General features: G+C 36.5%; 1 protein-coding gene across 17 annotated transcripts in view; it reads left to right on the forward strand.

Moving 5' to 3' along the window:
- The window catches only part of HMGCLL1 (3-hydroxy-3-methylglutaryl-CoA lyase like 1), a 77,869-nt gene that overhangs the window by 51,167 nt on the left and 3,438 nt on the right, over nt 1-23,264 (forward strand). For 7 of the 17 annotated variants that reach the window (XR_011095314.1, XR_011095312.1, XM_068678345.1 and 4 more), the window contains one exon: nt 21,786-21,911. The exons of 2 other annotated variants lie outside the window; for them this stretch is intronic. Coding sequence is in view for 6 of the 15 variants with exons in the window: in XM_068678346.1 (XP_068534447.1) it covers nt 21,786-21,911 (126 nt within the window). In the remaining 9 variants the exon portion in view is untranslated. Of the gene's footprint in view, nt 1-149; nt 13,759-21,785; nt 21,912-23,264 lie in introns of those variants that run through there. 8 more of the 17 variants (XR_011095313.1, XM_068678355.1, XM_068678347.1 and 5 more) reach the window with 5 other exon arrangements.

Here is a 23,264-nt window from a genome sequence, read left to right on the forward strand (position 1 = left end):
GAGACAATGGGAAGAGGATCAGACAGGATGGGATGTGATGTGGTGATCTAATTAAAGGTTGTGTGGTATTTTGAGTAAAATTGCATATGTGGGTTAGCTAATGTGACAAATACAAAATGTAGCTAAAAGAAGTTGTAAAGCATCTCTAGGAAATTGTTACAGACCTCCAAGGAAGAGTAAAAAGATGGGTCAGAAAACTTCTGTGCTGGAGAGGCCTCAATAAGGTAGACCATTTATCTCAGGAGATTTGAGTTACCTTGACAATTGACCCCTGTAGCGTTTAAAGAAAGAGTAACTTTTTTAATGGAAGTGATATAAAACACTTTTTTTATTTTTTGCATAGCTTGTGTAGTTGCCAGAAATAGCTTTGTCTGTTTTCATAGTACATGCCTGAACATGAGAAGAGAATATGGTATGAGGTAAGGAGGTGTTTTGCCCTGCAGTGATACCTCAATGAATGAATGAAACAATTGACTGGTAATCTCACAGAATTTTATAAAATTTGAATTACTAACTTAATTCATTGCTATGAACTGATCCCTACACTACTGGGATCAAATCCTAACTTACAGAAAACAAGTTCCAATGACATAAGAGGAGCAAGGATTTTTATTGCTGTGTGTAATCATTTCCACCTTACTAGGCACTACAAGATGATTTGTCTTGATTTCTCCAATTATATTGCTTATATTAGTGCTTTCCTTTTCCAGAAAATAGGGACTTTGAAATGAAATGCACACTTTAGTATCAGAAACAGAATTTAACGAGCCTATAATTAAGCTTTCACAGCTGAAAAATTCATGTCTGAGAATAGGGTGTTTTTCATCATAGACATTATAATATATCCCTGTAAAGAGATGAAAAAAATATATATTGTTCATTAATATCTTTAAGGTCCTTGAATTTTAAATATTATTATTATAATTATTATTAAGAAATTGGAATGGCTGGCTGCTGAACTCTTCCCTTTATAACTTAACCGAGTAGATTCTAGCCCCTTCTGTACATGCTGGACAGACAAACCAACTTGCATATTTTTGTGGCTCAAGTTTACATATGGAATAAGGACTAGATTCACACAAATACAGTTGGTGTTGATATGGCTAAGTTTTAAGTGCCAGAACCAGGAAAGGGATCTGCATGTAGCAGAAGGTCATGTATATTAATTAAGAAGGATTGTTATATTACGGGAACAGAGTTCACAACAGCCAGCAGCCTGAAATGGGAGAGCCTATGTTAAGCAACTGAAAAAGGGATTATGGTTTAAATTCCCCTCTTCCATGGTTCTTATAAACTTACACTTGAAGCCTTAGGTGAGATGAAATTTCCACCCCAAACCATCTCCAAGATGTGAGTACCTGACTTGTTTCTTTCTTCAAATACAGGATGTGCTGTTTGTGGTTGTTTGGTTTCCCTATAGTAATTGCTCACCGACCGCCCCTTTAGCTAGTTGTTAGAGGCCAACTCACTGCTAAGATATCCTGCCAAGGAATTGCTGCTAAGAAGCTTCTATAGGGGCTCCCCCTCCTTCACTTAGGGGTGGCTTTAAACCTGGAGCCCTTTGTGCTTGGTTTTCACCTGAGCTACCCTGCAGCAGTGTTGCTGCTGTGCTTGCACCCACTCTTGTACCTTGATTCTCCCCCTCATCCCTGCTCACTGACTTGACTTTCTGGCTTAACCTTGGACCTGGCTCATCATTAGGATCTTGTTGAGTGATCACTGGACTGTGACTGATCCTGGTTACTGTCTCCAGACCTGGTCTTGACCTAGACTCACTGACTCAGCTTCCTGGCTCCTTTTTGGTGAGGTTGTTGCTGCCATTGGCCTAGCTGTGACTCTTGGCTCTTGGCTTGCCTGCCTTCATGGAGCAGCCTGTCCTTGCTACTTGAAATAGTTGAATATTTAGAGGAGGGACCAGGAACCAGTATCTTCTGATTTAAGGATGGCTCTGAGTAGCAGGTGATAGTGTTGAACTGGGAGATACAGTGGCTGGGCAAGTTAGCAGGTCTCATGTGCTTTGATCTTGGAGCCTGGCTGGAGGCTTTGTCTCTCAGAGAGGCAAGCTATTGACATTCATTTAAATCATACATTTCATTGTGTCTGGTTGTACACAAAGCCCTAACAGTTCTGCATTGGGAACTAAAGACTGTATTCATAATGATGAATTTCCAACTAAGTACAGCATCTGCAATAATATTTCTATTCTAGAAAATTCATTGCATTTGTATCCTGAAGACAATTCCTGCACATTTGCTTTGTCCAATTTATTTACTAAATAAGTTTCCTTGATGGCTACTAAAGGATCCAGTACTCATGCTAGTGTAGCCCAGTAAATGACTTGTATGTACAGCTAGAAGCCATACAAATTACAGTAGCTGAATAAAATAGAGAAGTAATACAAAGAAATAATAGTAAAATGGCATGATAGTATGGATAGCAATGGTAAGAGGCTGAGCGGGAAGAAAGCAGCTATGTTTGTATACTAGTCACATATAAATATTCAATTGCTCTTGGGTTTCTGTTGATAACTTGTTACATTTTTGCTAATTTATACATTAAAACATACATACAGTATTATAGATTTTAAAAGAAGCAACAGGATAATTTTTGAAATACAGTTTTACAAAACTTTGTTTTGTAAGAACTTAAAGGCATATTTTCCTATAGGTTAGTTTTCATGAGCTTTATGTACTCATTTCATGCTTCTATTTCATTTCCAAAAAGACAGAAAGTTAAAACGAGCTGTTTTTCCTGGATTTACATTGAAATTCCCCTTTTTTATAATTATAATGAAAAAACATAGCTAGGTTGTGATCTTTTGTATGACTGCTTGGACAAGGTCACAAAATTAATGGTGATTTAAAAACTAGCTGAACTCTGTTGCAAAATGCTGTATTAGCAGAGAGTAATGAGGACATGGTGTAAGTAAAACATCAACCATAAAACTGAAAAACTCAGTTCTCTGCCTTTCTAATGAAACAGCAATCAAAAATCCACAGCACGCTGGGCAGCAAAACAAAGACGTTAGAAGAGGACAAAGAAAGGAGCATTAGCTCAAAGCGACATTAATTCAGGTATGCACATTTATTTATGTGCTGATATAAATGGTCACCATGTTGGGTGATCAAAATTTTGGACTGCTTTTTATGTGCCCAAAGTGTAGGTTTAACCACTTCACATCCTTCACTTGTTCCTTGTAAAACAGAGAAGTATGCACAAGCTTTGAATAAAGATATAAAATCTCTGTGTCTCCCACCTTTATAACATTGACTCCTAGTCTATATGTTCATCACTTGTAGTTGTGCTTCTTCCTAGCAACCATAGGCTACAGTTGTGGTAGGACTAGAAATTTGTTTATACACCTACGTCACTCAACTCGTATCTAACTCGATAGCAACCTAATATTGGACATTCAAAATGATATATAGAAAGAAAAAAAAAATTTTTTTTTTTTTTTTGGTAAGAAATACTTATTAAATACTAATAATTAATATTTCAAAATAATAGCTAATACTTAAGAAGTACTAATGTGTGAAGCCTTGTGTATTGCCATCATACCAGACTTGAGCTAGGAATTTGTCATGGAACAGTGAATATGAGCTTAATGGTTGAGGAAGGTAGTCTAGCCATATTTGCCTGTTGCTAAACAAACTGAAGTACACTGTTTTGTGGGCTAATAAATAGTAATTGAGGAGATGAACTTGTATGTTGCAAAGTTCTTGCGTGAATAATACATTAAATGCCACTAGGATTGTTTTATTTTCTTCTGTGTGCTGGGGTGCCCATTGCCTAGCATTGAAATGATTTACATCTAAACTTATTTTTAATAGTTTAGTTAACATTTCAACATTATAGTAAAGACAATTTTTTTTTTTTTTTAAGCCAGCAGGGTGGTATTATATGGAATAAATGAGGTACAGGAGGCAGGAAACATAAAATCTTGGCTTGTCTTTTCCTGACTTGACATGTCACTGTGCACATCACTTTTTCTCAGTTTTTCATTTATGAAACAGAAATAAGGCTCATCTCTCTTTTTTCTTTTTTTTTTTTTTTTGAAATTCTAAAAAACATACACAGAGGAAGAATATCAGACAAGTACAAATTATTTTTATGAAGTCGAGATTTAAAAGTTATTTTTGAAATTGTAATTTATAAACAGATTTCAAATCTGGTACAGAATATAATTTTGTAATAAAAAAAAAGTATAAAAAAGTACATGAATGGGCAAGTGATCAAAATAAATATACATGCCAATTCAAATCCATGTAATACTCTATTTCCTTTCTCCTGCACAGCCTGGCACTCTCAAGAATTTATGCAGTACAATGTGGATTGGGAAAGACTTACCATATAAAACATTTACATATTTTGGGATCTTGAAAAATGTTTTTTTTTTTTTTTTTGCATTCTTGTTTTGAGAAATGCATAGAAGAGGAGAGGTTTCAGCAGACTTCACAGGTTTATTTTCCTCTGCTGTTTACAAATGAATCAAGATATATTAGAAACTGCAGAAGACTTGACAGAGAGCTACAGAAACTATTTTCAAGGTTCAGATAGGGAAACATTAGAAAAAGCACAGCTTGACTGAGAATGGGATTCAGGAAGGGCTGGTCATGCTTCAGTATTTTGCTGGAATTCTTTGAGGCAGTTGCTGCCAAAGAAGACAAAGGATATACAGTGGCCATCATATGCTTTGATTTGTCAGAAAACAATTTACAGTGTTCTGTACTGGAAGTTAATATTAAGGCGTGGAGTCATGTAATAAGTGGAAAGTTGGCAAAATGGCAGGAAACAAACGGAGTTATAAAACGGAATTTCTTCAAGCTGTAAAGCACCCATCAGCAGGGTTGTGGAAGTATTGGCCTGTGGGTCCCAGGCTTTCCTGCTTATATGAGTAATTTACTGTACCATAGTGTTCCTGTTAAGGGCAATCACTCTAATGTATAGAAATAAAACTTTTTAGATTTAGATTTAGAAATTTTAGACTTCCAGTGTGAGAAACAGGATAGCTAGCACATTTTTTTAAGTGTAAATCTGTCTAATACTCTAAGACATGCAAAAGAAATAAGTTTGGGACCAAAACTAGGAGTATATGAATACATTAATTTTAGGTAAGGTAAAAGATTATTTGTTACAACATGCCTGTAGTTTAAAAAACAGGTCTTCATAGAGCTTTTTTATTTCTCTAGGAGCTAGTTTGTTCAGAGCAGTTACCAATGTTACTTTTCTGGGTTTAACGTATAAATGATACTTTTGAATTATTTGTCAGTAAACTAAGAAAGCCATTAGTAATGAAAAAAAAATCTTTAGAAAACAGCAATTTGTGTCTTTATTTCTGTTTCCTTTCATTTGTTTTTCCTCATAGAAACAACACAAAACATCAGTAAAGCTAGCAATTAAAAAGTTTAGATGTTTAAGCTGAAGAAATACATTGCATTAAAAAAGAAAGAAGAGAGTGAAAAACTCTTCAAGAATGAAAACAGAAGTGAGTAAGACTATATTTGAAAGCAGGCAAGTTGGGGGAAAATGGCAGGTGAACTATGAAAAGGTACCAGATTGCAAAGTTTCTATTAAGAAAACTTAAAGAGAGGGTATGCACTTTAGAAAAGTAGAAAAACACTTGTGTTATATCAAATAATATTACTACTATAAGCAGTCAGCTAGTTACTTCTGTAAGTAAAAAAGCATACTGCAGAAATGAATAAATCAGACCTACATATGGGAAAAAAATGAAAACATAAGCATTCATACTGAAAATCCGAGAGATGTTTTCCAGTATTTTCTCTGTTCTTTCTCTTTTTTGGCCTTTTTCGTAAGTACTGGTTTTATATTATTCCTTGTAATTTCAACAAAATAAAAAAGAAAGAAAGAAAATGAACAGACACTACCACTCCTACTCTTTTCTCAGATCAGTACAAAAGAAGGAGCAACCCTGTTTTTATTGCTTTCTGTTGTTTCTCGCAGGATGTGCATAGTATGCAGTTTCTGAAGGGCTGAATGTTTCTGATCTTTCTCTCTGTGCTTCAGAAAAACTTAATAGCCTGATAGTTAACAAATAAATTCCTTATTGCTAATATTACAACTGTTACAGTATTGCTAGGAAAAAAAAAAGTTTGAACAGTGGACTTTGTTTCATGATTTTTAGTTTTTGAAGTTTTTAGTTTTCACTCTTTTTAGGATAGAAAAGGTAATAGCGTATGTTATATACTGAAATAGCAACCAGAGTTGCTAAGATGAAGAAGTATTTACATCAATATACCAACAGGTAGCCTGTATGGTCTTTAAAAAAAATAATCTTAGCTTATTATAAACAATTAACAAATAATAGAAATCTTCATTCTTCTAGCTGCTTCTAATATGATGATTGAATTTCAGAAGCTTTCAACCCTAGTTACTGAACCAACAAACCTCAACTCTCTCTGTTTCAGGATACTAATCAGAAAAAGAGATCCTTCATCAGTTATAGATTATCCTCGTCTCCAAATTCTCTCACTAGTGGTAACTTGGAGCAGTAGACGCAACTTCCCTTTGGCTTAAAATCAAGCCTCAACTGTCTTTTAAAACATTCTTAAACCCTGAATTTCTCATGCAAATCCATGTATGTCTTTGTATGTCTCTGCAAGCTCATATGGATTTATCACTCTAGATCTAAATGGAATATGAACGGAGAAATCATTGTAGCAACTAGAGAAATAAATTCTAAAGTGGTTTTAGCAATTTTCTATCTTAAAGCCAAAGATAATTTCTGTACTAATAGCACTGAAGCTATGGATTTATAGAAGGAATGTGTTTGGCCCAAACGCTTTATGCTCTTTCCTCTTTTTCTGTGCCGACCTACTTACACTTTTTTTTTTTTCTTGGAATGCTTTTTTATTGTAGCTTTCTTAATCACCTCCTGAATGCTTTCACTTCTGAGTTTCCCATGCTGTAAGTGATGTTCAGTTGCACATTTCATTCTTCAGTGTTGGTGGTATGCTCGTTTCAGCTTCATTGGTAATTTTTTGTTTCATTAAATCCAGAACCATTACGGCCATTCTGTAGGCACTCTAGCATTTATTCCATTACTGGGCATCTTTCTCCTGTTGTGAGTGCACTTCTATGCATATAAAAATAAACAGATACAGATGATTTATTATAAATGATTCTTAGCTCTTCATCAGATGCTGTTCTGCATCATTTGTTAGTTATCATATCTGGAACTGTAGTTTGTAAAATGGAAAGAATTTAGAATTCATAGAATATGAGTAGAGAGTTCTGTCTTATTTCACCTTTTGCCCGTTGATTACAGGTTTGGAAAGCTGTGCTTGCAAACAAGGCTTATACAAGATAGCACAGGATGTAATTTAGATACTTAACCAGTAGATTATAGGCTCATCTGAGGACAGTACTTTGCACAGGCTGTTGTCTACTTCTCTCACCTTTGTTCTCCTGTGTAATTCCTTTTTTCCTTTTTTTTCTCCCATTCTTTATCTCCCTCAGTGCCTAAGTGGAGCAAATAGAGCTCCTAAGTGGAGCTGGCAGCTCACTGGCAAGAAAGGAGAATGATATGAACAGATACCGCGTTCTTACACGTACATCACCTAATCATAATATTTTCCCTGGCACTTATGTTAATTTTCTCCTCTCTTTTACTATTTTCCTAGCCATTGTTTTTTAGATGTAAGTCCACATAGCCAGAGCAATAGTCTTTTTACAGACCTCCTTCTATCATCCCAACTGTGTCTTGTTTAACTTGACTATTTAAATGACTAAGAGTCAGCATCATCCAGTTCTGAAGTGGACTGGGCAGTAATCCAGGTCTTTCTGTTAGAGACAGACATTCATTTTTTTGGAATAGAAACAAATTACTTCCAAATGCTGGAAATGTAAGAAGGCTTTTCAAAAAAGGTTTTCAGGTGTTTATAGAACAAATTAGTATAAAATAGTTTTCAAAATGCTAAGCCCAATTTAAAATAAATATTTAGTACTTTTAGGAGTTGTGAAAATATAGCACTAGAAAACTGAAATCACCGAGCTGTAGCATGCATAAAAATATAGTGAGGACACACTGGTGTCAAATTCCCCATGCACTTTTCTGTTGTGCCTCAACTGGATTGCATGCATAAAAAGGTAGTACTTTGTTTATTTTTTTTTTCACGAGACTACATGTAGGCTGTAGGTTTGACAAGATGACTGTAAAGATCAGAAGTTGTTATTTTACAACAGTTTTGGATTCACTGTCTGAAAATCTAGATTATCAAGATGACTGGAAAATGAAGAATTTTCCTTGGCTTGAAGTTTGTTTTTGTGCCTCATTCAGCATCACATAGGCACTCTCTAATCCAGTCTTGTTCTCCACAGCTATTACCTGTCCCTTTTGGTTTTATGATATCTTGCTTCTTACACAACTATAACAAATGAAATGGTATTTCCACACACGAATATTTCCTACCCATTGGCTCATCCCAGATCTGCTTCATCCTAGCAGGCTAGTCCCATTCTCCCCTCTTAGCCTCCTTCCCACTTTCTTCACCAATTTCTGTCTCATCAGACTACCTGTCTGAATAGACTTGGAACTACCTCCTCATTCTTAAATATTCTCCAATTCTAGTTACATCTTTCCTTTATTTTTTTCCCCCACTGAATTTCATGATGTTTCCCAGGCTGTATTTATTTTTGTCATATCTCCATTTGAATCAGTCACCTTTCTTTCTGCTGCCTGGGTCCAGTGATGTGTCAACTGGCTACATCTATGCATGTAAACTAAACGTGTCCGGGCTTCTCTGGCATTGACGCCGATTGATATGAAGAAGCTTGCATCCATAAAATCAAATTCTTACCCTACAAAACAATGTCATAGAGGTCATTCTTACCTTACAAAACAAAGTCACTGCCATCTATGAATGATTTCTAAGTGGTGCTAGTTTCCCAAATGTGCCTGAGATGGTTTGTTGGAACCCTACCTGTCCCAGGCCAAAACCATTCCAGAGACTGTGGCAAGAGTCACACACAGTGGACAATTGACTTCCAGTACTTGGAAGTCTTCCCCAACACAGTTTAGTCTACTGGTGATATACACAGCAACAAAAGAATGCACATTTCTGTATATTAACAACACAAAAAATAATTCGTGCTGTCATTCCTAGTGGCTTTTGTAGGCTGTCCCCATGGCTGAGGTTTCAGAGGTTCTGGTCAGCCTTGGCTGTGTTCTGTGCTGCTGGAGTCCCAGAGGATTTTCACTGCCCTTCTGATACAAGTCTTCATGATGCAGCTGTACTCTGTGTCTGTCTGTACAGCTGAGGTGGGACTCCCCAGATTACACGTCCTTGGTTCAAGGCATGGGGTCATGAGCACTTCAGGAGGCTATCATTAATTACCATGAGAAAGCAGCGCATTTAAGTTGTTTTGAAAAGCTGAACTGTTATGGCTATTTTTTTTTTTCCAAAGCAATCAGTTCAGGGCAGATATCTGTCCCATAGGATTTCAGCTTGATTAATGAAAAATTGGCAAAGCTATAACATAGTTTACCATAGGATCTGAATATGGAAGATGCTGGCCGATCTTTGCAGCTGATTTTGCTACCATGTCAATTTAAATTAAATTTCTAATTTAAAAATGCCACAAAAGTAATGTCTGTTTTTAAAAAATCATAATCTAAAACATATTCTAGATTAATACTTAGTTCATGTTAATAGACTACCTATTTGTTCCTGTGATTAAGATGTCCTTATGATGGTAATTCTAGGATATCTAGTTTTAGGTCCTTGCTAGTTTGGAATATCTTAGTATGCCAATAGTTGTGTACCTAGCTTTATGTTTTCAGCTAGTCTCCTTCTGGACTAACTGTGGTATAGCCTTATTCTTTTCACTTTCTTTTTGTTTTGAGCTTACGTGCTGTACACTGAAAAGCTGTGTGGTGCACTGACAGTAATACCATAGTACTTCAAAATAATTTAGAAACAATTCTAAAAAAATAATAAAAGTTTGGTGAGGATACAATTATATTAAGTACATGTAAGGACATATTTTCATGGTATTCTAAAAAGAACTTATTTCTATAAGAGTTGCTTTACTTGTTTTTAGAAATTCTCCCTAAAATCATATTGCGCTTCAATCAGGCTATGACTCTGCATCCATCAGTTAGAAGAAGATAAATAGCTTTTAAGCATGTGTATTTTTCCATACTGTCAAAATGTCTCTCTCTCCCTTTTTTCCCTAAAGTAATTATTTTTGAGTTTAACAGTAAGTGTAAAGTAAGGACAGAATTGCAACAGTGCTTCCCACTTGGGACTGATGTTTCTTTTCATGACCTTATGTTAATTGTGAACATGATTATTCTAGTTTATGCCTGGAAAAAAGGTATTGCATGGAAGCTGACTTTTAGACCCAGGTGAGGGTCAGACTAGCTTGCCATGGCAGGAACAGTCCTGGGAAATAGCTACAACTGGGTCGCAAATCCCAGTGTCTCCAGTAGGGAAGTGCAGTGTTTACAGGATGATGCTTACTTCCTTTTTGGGCAGCTCTACAGACAGCTGTGCTGAGGGGGTGGAACTAAACCTCTGGCCATTCTTGCATATTTATGGCTCCTCAGAACCAATTTTGTTACAATTCAGCAAACAATGAAGGAGGGAGATTTACTTCCTATTGTTGAGACATATCAGGTGGCTTTAAACAAGCTGTCGGGATGTTTCCTAGGGTAAATTAAACATCTAAAACATTTAAAAATTCTCTGCAGAAAGTGCAGAGGTACTATCATCAGACATAGTGAAGTTGCTGAGTTCACTCTAACAGAGTGTGTTGGGTACATCTTTGTAGCTGTATGAGAGCAAGTGAACATTTTGCATAACTGGAATAAGTCGAAGATGACTCTTCAGGCAAGACAGAAACCAAAGCCGATGCAATACTTAAAATATGACAATCATCTTTTCTTTCTGTGCTGTCCAAAAGCAACAGTGAACCAGTCTTCCGAAGTAATACATTTGTCATTTATCTCTTTTTTTTTCTTTTGAAATATTACAGTATAAATTGAAACAGCTAGGGTTTCAAAAATAAAACCTTTTTGATCATTGTAAAGATAAATGAATGATACACTCCTTAATTTTTGCCAGCTTGCATATTTTCCTGTTTATTTAATTTTTTTTCTCCTTTGTTGCGTACTGCAAGTATTATACAGTGACAGATTGTCAGAAGCAAATGATGTGATTTGCTTAAAGTCCTTTCAAATGCAGAAAGTAAGCAATTATAAAAAGATTTTTCTCTGATCTTTTTCCTTATAGTTAGATGTTACTCGCAGTAAGAGTTGTACCAGCCTGTAACAGTATTTGATGTATATTTTCCTCTTAGGAATAAACTGTATGAACAGAGTAAAAGTAGACTTAGCAAGTAGCAAGGCAATATAATGTGCATTTGCAGCAAAAGAGAAGATGCTAAATTGAATGTTTTTTAAAACAAAGGCAGTGATCTGGCTTTACTGTTAGAAGATATTTTAGATGAGCAATTTGCAACTTTATATATATATATATATATAAAGGAACTTTATGCAGCATAAGGGGAAAAAATGTAAGATTATATTTTGTGACTGCCCACCTTGGAAGGCAAGATTCTTTTGGAGGTACTGTAATGTAATAAGGTATTGTAATGTAATGTAATGGATATTACAAAATTGATCCAGTTGTAATGGAATAGTAGAAGCTGAGAAACTGTTACACTTTCTTTTAAAGTTTACTGCATTATGATGAAATTCATGGTGAAAACTTTATGTTAAATAAAGACGCACTCTGACACACAGTGTCCAAAAAGATGCCCTATTTGATTACATGCTCTTTGGTCACTGCTTTACTGTAGTTATTAACTGTTTAATCCCTTCCTGGATTTCTACTCAGAACATTATATTGTAGCAGAAAATGGAAAGTTCTACTTCCTTGAAATTACATAGATGAATGAATAAAACATATATTCCAGAGTTCTTAAAGGGAAGTTACTCCTTGGTTCTGAATCTTTGCAGTAGAAGCTATATTTTCCAACAAAATCTTACTGGTCCCATTTGTTAAATACATTTGTCTGAATCTGGAATAAAATTAAGCAAATGTATAGCTATTTGCAAATTCGGGGTTTATTTAGAGGGAGTGAATTAAAAAAACAAATGTACTGATGGAAATAACCTACTATTTTTGTTGCAAAAGATGTAGAAGGACTATTTTTTGTTGCAAAAGATGTAGAAGGAAATAATAAAAACATAAATAATAAAAAATAAACCAAATATTTAGTACTTTATTATACCATAACATATACTGAAATTTTGCTATAACTTTGGCTTAACTAACTGTGAACCTGGTCTTCCTCTGGAGAATGAGGTGTGTAAAAATGAATACATTTGTTTTTGTTGTTGGGTTTTGCTTTATGTTTTTGTGGTGGTGCTGTAATTTTTTTCCATGCAATGATTTTCAGAATCCTGATACCAATGAAGAAAAAAGCAGCAGTATAGCTTTGTAAATATTTTATAAAATGTCCATCTGAAGCCCCTCAACCTCTGCTAATTAGAGGCCATACTGTGGAGATTGACAGGGTAAATTACCAGTTAATGTTTACACAACAAAACACATGCCCAGTACAATATCCTACACTGATGTTACTGAAACCAGAGTCCGGAAATGTACAGTGGAAACAAGACGTGGTACTTTTCTTGTGCCAACACAAACAGCAATTACAGCACAGTGTGAGAGAAGTCATAAGGAATACTACTGCATATCAGTAGTTCAACGAAGTCAGCACTTTTGTGTAATTGCAGGGGAAAAGGGCTGAAAAACATTACAGATCTCAGCAAGAAATGGCCCTTTATACTTTTAAACTGATCCTTGATAAAACAATGCTGGGGTCATGAGAAGGCTACTCTGCCAATTTTGCTTCACTGTGGGATCCATTGACATCTGGCTGAGCTGCGGAAGCTGGAAAACTTCTTTAATATTCTCTTGACAGTAAAATGGACATGTGGAAAACATTCTAATCTGTTAATCTTTGGTGCTCCTGAAGAAAAAGGACATTTGGCTTTATACTTTGTGATGATAAATATTAAGTCTCCAGGTCTAGCTGTATATAAGTTGAAAGCGTTCAAATGGAGAATGCAGTTCTTATTTTCCAAATATGGGAGAAGATGAATATGCACCTGTGTAATCCAGATGATGTAATAAATGCCAGGAACTTTTTTCTATGGGTAGTTTACCATACATCTTGGCAATTTACTTTTCTTTATGGTGAATGTATTTTGTCAATGAATATTAGGGAGTAGAATCTCCAAACTTCCTTATGTCCTACATATGAAAACAAATTAAAGCATTGTTTCACTCAAGGGAGTATGAAAATAAAAGTCAGAGAGATTCAAAAAAAGTAGTTATACCTGAATAAAAAGTACAGGTTTTTATGTAACAGCATTGACTGTAAAAATCCTTTTTAACCTGAACTTTAAATCTAGTATGGAGTGATAGTGAATGATGGAGATACACATTTATTCAACTTGAGATAGAATGTACAATTCTTTGTTTCTGCCATGAAGTATATTACTAGAAATGAGAAGAAAGAGAATTATTTAACAAATTAAAAAGTAACTGCTATTAGCATATACTATGCATTGTAAATATGAAACATTTATCGTATGTATTAACATAAAATGGGGATGATACCAGGGGAAAACTAAACTAGAATTCAAAATTCTGAACATTCATTTAGTACATTTTTAATTAATCTGAACAAGTAAAACAATTAATAAAATAATGCATTCATACATTTGATGAAAGTTAAACTGGCTTTCTTGATCAAAGTAGCCGACTACATCATTATAACACACATGCCCTGCTGGAAATGTGTGACTTCCTTTAGGTATCTTCTTTTACAAAATAAGTCACCTTAGGAATTAAGAGAACTGTTGCTTCTTCTGAAAGCAGTGAAATCAATACAGTAACATTTAAAAAGATGAAAACAGATTTTTGTTCTCTGATACAATGAGTTCCTTTTCTTTCTGCCTGCTTATTGGGGGATCATGTTTCATTGATTGTCACTGGGATCTACAAGAGGCGTCAAATCTGGGAATTCCAACTGCAGGTTAGAACTATTTTAGCGGTTGTAATAATAATGATACAGTCTTGAAGTTCATGCCTTAGCTCAAGCAAGCTCCCAGAGAGTAATAAATTCTTATTTTTAGTAAAATAAGAATTAGTCCAATTTACCTCTGGAAGGCTGGGCAGTTTCAAGAGAGCTAGGTCTGTATGAAATAGATCCTTGTAAGCAGTTGGAGTGTGCTGCCAGGGCTTTAAGTGTTGCTGTTGCCTAAGGAAATTGAAAGTGCAAGAAAATGTAGTTGAGAAATGGAGGGGTAAAGGCGAAATTGGAGAGGGTCTAGTCTTCTCAAGGAACATGCACAGAACCCACCACCATCCTGGTGTTTCTGAAGTAGCTGAAAACTTTAGCTTCAGCAGGATCTTCTATTTAGATGTTGCCATGGGTTTATGAATTTTGATCCATTGAGCTTCCCAAGCTTCCACTCCAGTGAGCCAGTGGTGGTTTCAGACTGTGAAGACCACACATATGGGTGACCAGCCTGTAGACATGGAGATGATGCTTCTGTAGGACTCCACAGGACATCTGGAGATGAGCCCCAGGGATGTGGGGGAGGTCCCTGTTTTTGCTGACAGGGTGGCAGGTGGGTGGGATTTCAGAGATAATGTGGGGAATGAAAGTCAAAACAAAGTGGTTTTTGTGGGTGGGTGATGTTCCTGGCTCTAGGGGAGTCAGGTGCTGCTGTGTGAGGGCTCTGGCTGAATGAAAGTCAGATGGGACTTAAATGCTGTTACCATTTCACTCCTTAAGATACCCTGATGCTGACATACCATAATACTGCCATGGAATGAAATAGTTCTGTTCTGCTTTTCCAGCTTTCTTGTAAACACTGTTATTGCTACAAATGTACTTTATTAAAAAAATGTTTTTTTCCTGTCCATTCAAAGCCCTCAGTATGTTTTCAAGTTTATTTTTGTTAATTTGCACTGTGATGTAGCATGTGAGAAGAACCTTGTGGCTGCATATAGGGCACAATCTGGCATAAGTGGACTAAACAGTTCTGTCCACTCCATTGCTGCCCATAGCTTTTCCTCTCTAGTTCCTCTTTCCTTCCTGATCCCTGAATTATCTTCTATGTTATACACGTTTAACTGGTCTCATGACTGTGTCCAAACTTGAATTTATAAACTGAATATCCCAAATTTTAAATCAGATTAATCCATAGTATATAGCAGGCAAACAAACTGTGAAACCATCACAGGTTTACCTGAGAGCAGAGCCTTCTGCTGAAGAGCATCTGGGGCAATAACTACTTACTTGAAATCATCAGCAGCTGGCTTGGAAAATCTGGCAATGAAAATCTGGGTTGCTTAGGGTGGCAGGGAGAATGGAAAGTCGGTCTGTGTCATCATGGTCATCACATCTTCACGGGCCTCCACAAGACCTTAAAATGTGTCTCGTGCTCCCCCTGCAGGTTTTGTGATCCTTAGCAGGGGAGTAGCTCTAACAAGGTACAGTCCTGAATTAGCAAAACGTAGTTTCTTGTAAGTGCACATACTCAAAAAGAGAGAAAAATATGCCCGAAAAGGCAATGCTAATAGTGATTTCTGAACTCCTGTTTCCCAATCTTAATTTTATTATGGTGTAGGATTTTGATTAGGCCTTTCTAAGCTTTTCAAAATCTAAAAAAAAAAAAATAAAAAATGACAGGAAAGCAGTCTCTTGTACATTTAATGACGTTTATCCCCCCAAAACATCCATGGAAATTCTCCAAAGAACTGGATCCACAACACAGATCTTGAGTGTTCAAGCCAGTAGGCGAGAGATTGCCCATGCAGTTGATGTACTTCAGGCCAGAGACAGATTTTTCTTAGTTTCAGTGAAAAATTGCTCCATAGTACTTTGTTTTTAGGTTGAGGGAAAGACCATGGTCAACTGCTGCTGGCTTGACCTTCAGGCATTTTAGCTACCAGAGTGACGAGGTTCCTGATGATGAGGTGGAACTTTCCTAACCCCAGGCTGTATGAGCCCTTAAAATCAGTGCTACTCCTGTGCCAGATGTGTGTAAAGCTGTAAGAATGTCTCCAAGAAGCTCGAGTTAGAATTATTGAATATTAGCATAACAAAGCATTTTTCTTCCCCAAAACTTGTTCTCGGAAGTGGCCAACCCCATTTTTCACTAAAACTTTCCAAAACAATCCAGCCTGAGGCAGAGACAAGGCATGGAAAATATAAGATCCAGCAGTTAAAGGCTGACAAAGTAATAAACAACTGAAAGTAGGGCCTTATGATGGAAAGTGTTAGGGAACTTTAACTCTAGATGTCATTGCCAGCTTTGCTTATAATAAATGTGTCAGTAGCAATATGAAAAGATGTGTGCAATAAGTTAAAGGAATGCTGTATTAACCTATTTTATGCAGCACGTCTGCCCACAAATTGCTTGCATCTCAGTATGTTTCAGGAGGAAAGGATTTTATTTTATTTTTTGGCTGAATGTACCAATTTTCTAAATAAATGAAATGGGAAATTATAGATTTTAATGTAACAGTGACACCCTGTGGTGAGTAGTGGAGGAGTTTCCTCTGAAAAGTATTTTATTTTGTGATGTATTAATTTTTAGCAAGAGAGAAGAGAAGAAGAAGCAGAAAGAAAAAAAGTTAGCCTTCAGAGTTTTCCACAAAGAGATGTGTCATCCTGTTTTATTGCTTTGTGTGTAGAAATTCATGTTTCTAATTTTGCCAAAACTAAAATAATATTTGTTTACATGCATTTGTGTTATTGAAATAAAGAAGGTGGCAAACCTTGACTTTAGACAGAAGAGTCTTTGTGGGCACAGCCACCTTAAAAAGAATTACTGGTGTAGTTACATTTCTGTGGTTATCTTGTTCTCTACAGGAGGAGTTTCCCTGGTGGCATACCAAGTAGTGATGGTAAATGATGCCAGTACATACAGTAGCATGACAGTACCACACCTGTGCCAGCTACACACTGACAGGGATGCAGCATTAAACAGAAGTATTAGTCTTATGCTGCCTTCTCTGTGGACAATCTTTGACCTAGAGTGTAGGTCCTCCTTTTGCATCTTCCTCCCTTCCTTCTTCCTTGAACAAATGCTGAAATAATGTAGTGGTGTTTGGTCAAAATGCACCTATCTTTAAGGCACTGTGGTACTGAAGTTCACAGTGCTGTGGCCCATAAACTTTCTGGGCTAACAAATCTTTTCCAGTTTAATAGGGATACCTTTTTTATGCATACCTGGGATCCTGGTTCTTCCCTAGATCACCTAGGTACTTTATAAATGCAGCTGATAAAAAATGATAAAAGCCAGAAAAATCCAACATATAATATGGTTTTGAAATGTTATATTAAAAAAAAAAAATAAATTAATAATTTATGACAGACCTGGTTTGTAGCTTCAGATTTATAGTTCATGCGTCTGTGGAGTTACTGATGCTGACCTTGCCATTTTTAAGAAAGAAACAAAGTTTCTTTTACAGAAACATTTCTGTCAGATGAAGCCAGGATTAAAGATCAATAGTGAAGGTAAATAAGAAGACTGACTGTCCCAACAGGAAGTTATGGGGAGGCAGAAAAGCAAACCGAGAAACATGAAGCATTTATTATTCATTGGCAATAATGGTTTCCTGTTAAAACTGGCTATTTGACAAAGGTGATGAATTTAATTCCTTGCTCTCTCTTTGGGGAATTTGGAAGTTAACATGGGACAGGAACAAAAAGTCTTTTGCCTTCTCTAGAGAGTAACTGAAGCTATCCAAAGCTAAAGTTTGGAAGGTCTTCAGGAACCACTATCAGGGATTTAGTGACTGTCAAACCTCTGCAAGTGTTTAAAAAGATTGGAGCATTTAAATGGTCCTGGAAGCCAGGCCATTGTTCACCCACACACATATCCATATGTAAAAAGCTCAGTGAGTGCTCATCTTGGATGTGTCCTATGAAATAGCTGCAGTGCAATATTTCATGAATCTCAACGCAATTTAGTGCCTGTCAGGAAGTGACAATGAGACTGTGGGCTTTTTAAAGATCTCATATTGACAGTGAATGTTTTGCAAGCTCAGCTTGCTGAAAGGCTTGAAACTCATTATCTCCTTTAAAAACCTGACAAATATTGTATATCTGATGAAGGATGAGGCCTTATTTTACACTTTATATCAATTTTTAGCTTTTCTTTTAAAGCCCCTTATGCTTTCAAGTGCTGCAAGAGCAAAACATCTTCATAGTTGCTCAAACTCATGGAGAAATTATTTATTAGGTGCTATATCAGACTCTGAGCTTGGACGGGCTGGGCTGTAATATTAACCTTCAAATTAGTTAGTAGTGCTGCTGAAGGATGTTTTCCAACATCTGTTTTTAGCATGGTTAGAATGGAGCTTGCAGTACGTATTATTTAAGTACTTTTTGAATGGGGCCACACGGGCGATGAACTGCAGTGATTCTGCACATGAATCAGACAGCACGTTATATTTGCCTGTCACTGAAAGAAGTAGCACATGCAAAAACAGATGGGTGCTGCTGAGCCTGCTGCTGAAATAGCAGTACAGTGCAGCAGACATCTTATCAGAAGGGTTGTAAAGAGAACTTTAAAGGAAGACAACTCTCTTTTTATGTTGGAAGTATATTGTTTCTTATTTTTCTTGAAGTTGAAGCTCTGTAAAGCACTGGAGCAGGCTACTGAGAGTAATATAGGTGAACCCACAGGAGCAGGTTCTCCCCAGCTTTCAATTGATGTACTTTTCCATATGATTTCGGATGCTACCTTGCAACCAAAACCCATTTAGTTGATATTTTTCCTATTTTTGCACATTGACAAGTGTTTCATGAGATAATTTGCTGGAGTTAAAAAGTGACTGTTTATGCTAAAGCGGTTCCCTGAATCTATTGATCTTCCTAGGAGTTTAACAACTGTGATGTATGTTAGCACATTATTTATCTAAAACTTTTATCCTCCCACAAAAGTTAGTGAAAATAAAGTATCAAGAAGGATTCTCTAGCAGCTATGACATAACCTGACAGCTGGGGGGAAACACCAGGAAGGACATTTTTTTGTACCTTTTCCTCTCTAAAACAGTCATTCCTGATAGAAGTCTTTATTTCTGATGAAAATCTTAAAATCAGACTAAGACAGCAGTAATGATAACAGGATGCATGCTTGTATCAAACCAACATATCTACATTCTAGTCTCCCTTTTCTATTTCCCAGACGTTCACCACCCTAATTCTTTCCAGTAAGAGGTTTTTGGTGTCTTTCTGCAGGGACACTTACAAGCCTGACAGCTGCCACTTTGGAGCTTGAAGCAATGATTTTTAGAATAAATGTATGAATCTTAGCAGCTAATGCGAAAGAAACAGAATTTCCTGTTGAAAGCTATTTTAAACACATACCCTCTGTGTATTGGGCACAGATGTGTTGTATAACACATTTTCTGACCAGCGGGTTACACAAACAAAGTGTGTGACAAGTGACTGAAATGTGAAACATGTACTTTAGCGATTCACTTCATAACTCACAGATTAGTGTACTTTTAAATACAATATCCTTCTCAGAAGGTCTCATTGTGTGAGCAGTGTGAAACAGTAATGTCTTATCTGTCACCGTTATGTACCTTTTCTCCTCTGAGGTTAAAGGCTTTGAGCCACTACCTAGCTCAAGATAAAGTTTTTTGTCTTAGAATAGGACCTGGGACTACACTTAATTGGATTACTCTTTAGTTTTACACTCTAGAACTGTTGGAACTTCAGCAAGCCAGTGAGGTCAATGATGGAAATGGAAATGATGGAAATGATGGAAAACTAGAAGAAAGTGCAACAGAACCTTAGGGAAGTTAATTTCAGAACCAAAATACCCACATATAAAGTGAGGCTGATGGGTGTAATGGGAAACGGGATTTAGCAACTGCAACACCATCTTTTGCCTGCCTTATCAGGTAGTTGTCTGTGAAGGAGAAACTCAGGCTCCTAGCCTATGGGGATGGTTAGATCCCTGTATGTATGAGAGCAAGAAAAACCAGCTTGCAGTGCAGTCAGACCTCTAAGCTGGTCTTACTGACTTGCAAATGTAAGCAACAGGAATGATTTAACCTCTGAATCTCTCAGAACCCAAAATCAGAGCTGGAATGAAAACTTGTCTGTGCTCAAGAATTCCCGTCCAGAATTTGAGTTGTGAGTGAACCATAATTCACTCTGTCTGACTTCTTCTAAGCTTCTGGTGTTCATCTGCATAAATTTTAGGTGGTTAGCCATAGGGGAAGGGGATACTCTAGTGTGAATAAGGTAGAGAGTTGCTGGTGTCTTTAAAGACCTGATGACCTCTCTGCTTAATACCATTACATGCCTCTCATTATCTGTAGAGCTTGAATGCTTCCAAAGGCACCTAGTCTTCAAGAGGAAGGCTGAAGAGCTTTCTCTGACAAGGGAGACTCAAGTGGCTGGGACCACATACCTAACATAACAGAAAAAAAATGCATCCCCCTTTCAGCATTATCTTAAAAACCAGTCACAGAAAGAAGAGGGTGCAAGAGGTCACTGAACAAAGCAGTAGAAATCACAGGGTCAGTCCCTTTCCTTGCCCAATCAAACACACAGGTTAGTCTTTATCCCATAGGAAATTTAATAATATCTGTTGGGCATAGTTGGTAATTTTTCTACTATTATTTATCATGAATATGCTGAGAGAGGATTAGGAGAAAGAAAGAGATCAGATAAAGTAGGAAGAAAATTATATCAGAAAATTATCAATTAAGGACAATTGTCTGTTTTCTCAATTCTTACTTTAATAGAGGAAGTTTAATACTGTACTTCAATCAGAACTTATACCTATGGAGACCTTCTGTGATACCCGAGCTATTCTGTTACTTGAAGCAGCTTAACAACTTGGCTTTTGAAAGCTGCTCCGAGACTGTGCTAGGGTGTGAAATTTACTGTTTCAGGAACTGTTTTTCTTCTAGACTTTCTTCTAGACTACTGTAAACAAGGGGTCAGACTCACCAGGATACAGTTGTTTAATTTTTTTTATTTCCAGTTGTTTTGAACTCAAACTCTTTAACAGATGTGTCAAAATTTAATTCTTCCTTATATTGCAGTGTTCAACTTGGGTGAAAATACCTTGTAGTCTTCCTCTAAAACGAGAACAAGAAAAATGTCCATAGAATTATTAACATGGTGGTTTCATTGTCTCTAGTAAAGACGGAAGAAAATAAAACCAGAGGAAAGAAAATGCTACTACTGGCATTCTTTGTGGAAGCATAGCCATTAATATAAAACACATTTTAGAGTATATATGTCGCAAAATCTTTTGGTTAACACATCATTCAGATGCTAATATTAAGGCTTCCAACTTGAAAAGATGTGTTAAAGTTACTCATTTGAGTAAATGCATTGATTGTGTTTGGTTGTGTGTAAACCTTTCCAGGAGTAGATGCATGCTACTTAAAAACATCACACAGTGATATTAAGAGAGAGAAATCTTAAAACTCTGTTTGGCTCTAAGACAGCAATCATCTTATCTGCCAAAATTACATGTAATTGACTGTTAGTTCTCTGTTCCACATCCTGTGTTTGAAGAGTCTTACCTTATAAAGATGTCAGGACTGAGGCTGTTATATTTTCTTTGGAGGAACACATCCATTTGTGGAGAAATATGTGTCTTGTCTATGGCAAATAATATGTGTAGCCTGCTATTTATGAATAATTATAAATAATACTTGGTGATGGTGATGCATTTTTGTGTTGTAATTTTCCAGATGGGAGTTGCTGTAGTGGATTCATCCGTCGCAGGTCTGGGTGGCTGTCCCTATGCAAAGGGTGCTACTGGAAATGTGGCCACAGAGGATGTGATATACATGCTTAATGGTCTGGGGATCAATACAGTAAGATAATCTTTACTTTCTACTTAAGATAATCTTTACTTTAAGGTAAAGAAAAACATTTTTCTAGACAACATGAGATGCATAATGGACAGTTGAGCTGTACAAAAATTATTGGAGGCATGTGGTAGTTTTTGCCAAATCAGTGTTATAATATGTGTTGACACAATATGAACAGTATTGTCTTCTCTAGCAGTCTAGAGCAGAATGGGTTTGAGTATTTGACAGGAATATGAATAACCCCACTTCCCTAACGGGAGATATGAGGAGCTCAGTAGCAACGACTTTGAGTCATTGCTCTGCCTCAGTAACCTCAAAATATAACTACTGTTGATATTGCCTCAGAAGTCCAATCAGCGTTTCACTGGAAAGATTGAGTGAACCTCAGCTTTTTTTTTTAGAAAGCTTTGAATTTGCTTCATAATTCTTATTAATATGCTGTCAATTCTTCTGGCTTCAAGGTAGATAAAGAATTGTGTTTGGACATAGGACAAGCATAGGACAAAGATATTTGTCAGTTATTCAGTTAATATATTTCAAAATTGTGCAAAATTTGTTCTTAGCTAAAACAGTGGTTTTGGATACCCCATACCTGGAGGTGTTCAAAACAAGGTCAGATGAGGCTCTGGGCTGCCTGATCTAGTGGGTGGCATCCCTGCCTATGGCAGGAGGGTTGGAACTGCTGGTTCCTTCCAACCTGAGCTGTTCTATGATTCTATGAACAGTTGCTGACTTTTGCAGGCTTCACAGTCATGTTTATTTCCAGCCCTGTTCTTGAAGGAGAGGGCAAGGCAGTTTATCTGCACTGAGCTGCACTTTAATTAACCTTGCCAGTGAGCCTCCTCATTTCATGAGCACACATTTAGTATCCCATGTTTGGTTGGCATGTTAATTATTCTGTAATCCTGAGAATCAAGAACCTTCTCAAAAGGATCTGTTCTTTAATCTTCCTTTTGGTCAGCATTGTTCTAGAAATGTAGCATAATGAGTTTTTACTAACTTAAGCAATACAATGGTTTTACCTTTAACTTGGATTTTGAGAGTCAGGTTCAAAGGAGAAAATATTAAGAGCTGCCAAAACTTCTACATGTGTAGCTTTTATTTAAATTACTGCAGAGAAAGAAAAGTCTAATGTCTGCCATGCAAAGACCTAAGTTAATGGGGAATTATTGCCTATCTATTGCAGTTCAGTGCGGCATGCATGCTAACAGAGTTCCTTGACATAAAAGAACTGTGGAATTTGTATCTGAATTGTACATCCCTGGACCAGTTAAATCATATTTAGTCCCTTACAGAGTTCACTGTAATGATTTTCTGTTTTCATGTGCTTCATAGGGAGTTCTGGTTAGATGTCAG

This window comes from Anas acuta, chromosome 3, assembly GCF_963932015.1.
Source record: "Anas acuta chromosome 3, bAnaAcu1.1, whole genome shotgun sequence".
Taxonomy (NCBI): Eukaryota; Metazoa; Chordata; class Aves; order Anseriformes; family Anatidae; genus Anas; species Anas acuta.